Source organism: Dendrobium catenatum, unplaced genomic scaffold (assembly GCF_001605985.2).
Source record: "Dendrobium catenatum unplaced genomic scaffold, ASM160598v2 original_scaffold_96305, whole genome shotgun sequence".
Lineage (NCBI taxonomy): Eukaryota > Viridiplantae > Streptophyta > Magnoliopsida > Asparagales > Orchidaceae > Dendrobium > Dendrobium catenatum.
In genome coordinates this window covers 1-4,403 of record NW_021414746.1, presented here as the reverse complement: position 1 = coordinate 4,403, position 4,403 = coordinate 1, and the positions used below count along the sequence as shown (strand labels likewise).

Below are 4,403 nucleotides of genomic sequence, written 5' to 3'. Positions count from 1 at the left end.
TGATCGTACCCTTTGCATTCGAACCACACGAGCAGAACCCTTTCGGAGACCCACAAGGATGTCATCCACATATACTAGAAGATATATGTTATAGCTTTGATGATGAAGTATGAATAAAGACTGATCTGCCGAACTAGAGAAAAAGCCAATGGAAATTAAAAAATCAGTAAACGTATTATACCATTGACGCAGGGCTTGTTTCAGTCCATAAATTGCTTTGTGAAGTTGACAGACGTGAGTGGGATGTTCTGTGTCCTCAAAACCTCGAGGTTGTGCCATAAAGACTTCTTCGGAGAGCTGGCCATGAAGAAATGCGTTCGCGACGTCCAGTTGATGTACCTGTCAATTTTTAGAAATAGCAAGAGCAAGCATAATTCGAATAGTGGGAAGTTTGGCTACCGGACTAAACGTCTCAGTGTAGTCTAAACCATATTTTTGTCTATTTCTTTGTGCCACTAGTCTGGCTTTGTATTTTGCAATCGATCCGTCACTATTGAATTTTGTCCGATAAGTCCAGCGGCATCCTAGAATTTGATTTGTGGATGTATTGGGTACTAAACTCCAAGTGCCCTGTTGTTGTAAGGCCATGAATTCATTTGCCATTGCGTCACGCCATTGTGGATATTTGGCAGCTTCTGTGTAACATGTGGGTGCAGTAGGTGGATCAGGATTCTGAGAGTGGTATAAGTTCAGGCGATTAACGGGTTTCAGAGAGCCAGTGCGAGTTCGGGTGATCATATGATGTTTCGGATGAGTGGGAATGCTAGAACTTGAACCTTGGCTGGTGCTTGCTAACGGTATAGGAGAACTGCTTTGCTGTTGTGACAAAGCTGGAGCATTTGATGTGGTAGGTCGTTGAATGTTAGTGTGATTGTTCTTAATTATGGGCACCAGTTGTTGATTCATGGGTACAATCAGTCTAGGCAGGGTTGTAGTAGAACTGATTTGATCTTTGTTTTGATCACTGTCTGGAGGAGCTTGAAATGGAAACAAGTCTTCCTGAAAAGTCCAATGTCGAGAGTAAGTAATTTTATTAGTAATGATATCAAAACATTTGTACCCTTTATATGTTTCAGAGTAACCGAGCAAAACACAGGTATTAGCTTTATTTGCAATTTGTGACGATTGTGAGCGGGAGAGAGCGGATAACAGGCACATCCAAACGTCCGGAGATGTGCATATTCAGGTTGTCGTTTGTGCAGCAGTTCGAACGGAGATTTATTGTTAGTGTTATTGGAGGGCATCCGGTTTATCAGATAAACAGATGTAAGAGCTTCTTCCGGCCAGTGCTTATACGGGACCGAGGCTTTGTTAAGAAGCGTCCTTGTTGTTTCTATAATATGTCTGTGCTTGCGCTCCGCTACCCCGTTTTGTTCCAGCGTATATGGACAGGAAACCTGATGACTGATACCCTGACTTACAAGAAACTGAGAAAATTGATTATTTATAAATTCCTTACCACCATTAGTGCGTAAAATTTTAATAGAATGAGACGTAAATTTTTCAATTTGTTTCTTGAAGTTAACAAAAGTAGTGAAAACATCAGATTTTTGATAGAGAGGAAAAATCCACGTAAACCTGGTGTGATCGTCGACAAATATGACATAATACCTGTAACCTTGGACAGAGTCAACCGGGGCAGGACCCCACACGTCAGAATGAATTAAAGACAATATAGTATTTTGTCTGGTATGAGATTTAGAAAATACTAGCTTATGTCCTTTGGACAATTTGCAATAGGTACAAGCATCAGGTTTAGTAAAAATGTGTAAACTAGGATTACATTTTGCTATAGTTATAAGAATGTGGTCATTTGGGTGACCAAGGCGGTCATGCCAGGGAATGGTCCGGTGATTCTGAGTGACAAGAGCTTTCGGCAGAGGAGAAGCTTGAGGATTTTGGACGGGATATAGCCCCCTTTCACACGGTCCTTGGAAGAGAACCTGATGTGTCTTCAAATCCTTAAAATAGAAACCATTTGGATCAAAAGTTATGGCAATATTATTGTCTTTGGTAAGTTTAGATATAGATAATAAATTGAATTTCAAAGACGATGTATGAAGGATTTGAGATAGAGTAAGCTTACGAGAGGGAGTCGGTAACAGGCCTGTACTAGTATTGGCGATGTTAACCGATCTCCCGTCACCAACTGTGATGGTGTCCGATCCTTGATATGAGGAGGCAGTTGTCATAGTGTCGAGAGAATTTGTGAGGTGGGATGTCGAGCCGGAGTCTAAGTACCAATTTGTAGACTGATTGTCATTGTGAGTAACTAGCGCCGTGTTGTTAGTTGGAGCAGATTGATTGACGTATGTGAGGTCCAGGCGATGCCAACAAGAAGAAGCTGCGTGGCCTTTCTTGGAACATATTTGGCAAATGACATTAGAGTTCGGGTTTGCCTGCGATCTTGAAGCGGTGTTCTGATAGTTCCTGTTTCGGGATCGTCTGCCTCTGCCCCTGGGCGCAAATAAGGCAGTCTGATGATCTGGTGTAGGAGCGGAACGAGCGTTGTCTGACGCCATGTTGATCTCCTCACTGAGTAGAAGTGGGTATAACTGATCAAGATTTATCGGTGTAAGCATGGTCCGAATAGCTGTCTTGAATGACTGGTATGAAGGTGGGAGTCCATTGAGGATGTAAAGAATCACGTCCTCGCTATCAACAGAGGAACCCAACGCAGTAATCTGATCGACGAGAGACTTGATTTCCGTCAGATACTGTGTAATCGTCTGGTTTTTGAGGGAAATATTGTGAAGGGAGTTTTTCAATTGGATTACTTTTGAACAATTAGACGATTGAAATCTGGTTTCTAAGGTAGATCAGATTTCAGCAGTGGAAGTGAGATTTACCACGTAAGGGAGTATAGAGATAGAGATAGTGGAGCAAAGAGCAGCGGCAAGATTTTGATCAGTGAGGATCCATTGAGGGGATTGGGATTGGGTATTAGAGATCTGATTTTCACCGTTTTGAGAAAGATCATTCGGTGAAGAAGATGAATAAGGTTCAAGAAATTTTTCAAACCTATTTGCCCTGAAGATTTTGGCGATTTGAGCTCTCCAAATCGGGTAGTTGTCGGTTTGGAGTTGAAGGTGAACTAGAGTGCGCAGGTTAGAAACAACAAACTTAAGAGTCGGCGGGATGAGGAGATCTGAGGAGTCATCTCCGTCCAGTTGCTCGCCAGGATTTGAGTTTTCGGAACTCATGCTGAACAGAAGTATTAGGCCTCTGATACCATGAAGAAGACGAAGACAAGAACAAGACAGAGCTTAGAGAAACATAAAGTGAAATCTTCATATTTTAGATATCCAGTACAGTACTTATAGCCAAAAGTAAAGGCTTTGGTTCTTGAGAGCCAATAGTAAAATAACACCTAAGCATCTAATTAATAAATACAGATATTTATTTATCTTGATATTCTAATATGCCCCTGCAAACTGATGGGTCTTGAGAGACAGTCAGTTTGGATCTGAGCAATAGAAAACGTGGAGTAGATAATGCTTTGGTGAAGATATCAGCGGTTTGATCAATTGTATTAATAGGTAGAAGCCGAACGTGATTCTGGTGTATATGATCCCTAATGAACTTTTGATCAATCTCAATGTGCTTCGTACGAGCATGGAACGCCGGGTTGTTGGCTAATGCAATGGCGGAAGTATTGTCACAGAACATGTCGGTTGGATTGGATTGTGGAAGACCGAAATCTGATAGCAGTCTTCTAAGCCAAATGATATCCGCTGTTAGAGAAGCTAAAGCACAGTATTCAGATTATGTCGATGATTGAGCTACGGTTTGTTGCTTTTTCACCGTCCATGATATGAGATTGTCGCCGAGAAATGAGCAAAATCCGGATGTTGATTTGCGAGAGTTGGGATCTCCAGCCCAATCGGCATCTGAAAATGATTTAAGAACTAAGTCAGTTTTGTGGATTGGAATTCCAAAATCGAGTGTACCTTTGATGTAGCGAAGGAGCTTCTTGAGCATGAAGACGTGCTGCTGTTGAGGAGCATGCATGTGTTGAGAAAGCTGATTTAAGCTAAAGGCTATGTCTGGTCTTGTAAGAGTTAAGTACTGAAGAGAACCTGTTATGCGGCGGTATAAAGAAGGATCTAAAAGTTTAGAGTCTGTTACCAGCTTTTCCGGAAGTTTTGTGCATGTTGGATTGACCACTGGATTACAATTGAGAAGATCTGCTTGCTGTAGAATGGAGGTTGCATATTGACGTTGGGAAAGAAAGTAAAACTGAGCTTGTTTATCGATTTTAATCCCTAGAAAATCATGTACCGGCCCAAGGTGTTTCATCAAAATTTTTTGATCAAGTTGAGCTAGGACATTGGCTATGGCCCGTGGACATGATCCAGTTATGAGGATTGTTGACCTCGATTTTTGCTCGAGCGTCATCTAGC

At 41.7% G+C, this 4,403-nt stretch overlaps 1 protein-coding gene across 1 annotated transcript; it reads right to left on the bottom strand.

Moving 5' to 3' along the window:
* Positions 1 to 3,765: 3,765 nt before the first annotated feature.
* Positions 3,766 to 4,194, bottom strand: LOC110110784 (uncharacterized mitochondrial protein AtMg00810-like; the record flags this gene model as incomplete). Its single annotated transcript, XM_020842408.1, has 1 exon — positions 3,766 to 4,194. A coding segment is annotated over one exon (429 nt), but the record flags the coding sequence as incomplete, so codon positions are not given.
* Between the last annotated feature and the right edge of the window lie 209 nt (positions 4,195 to 4,403).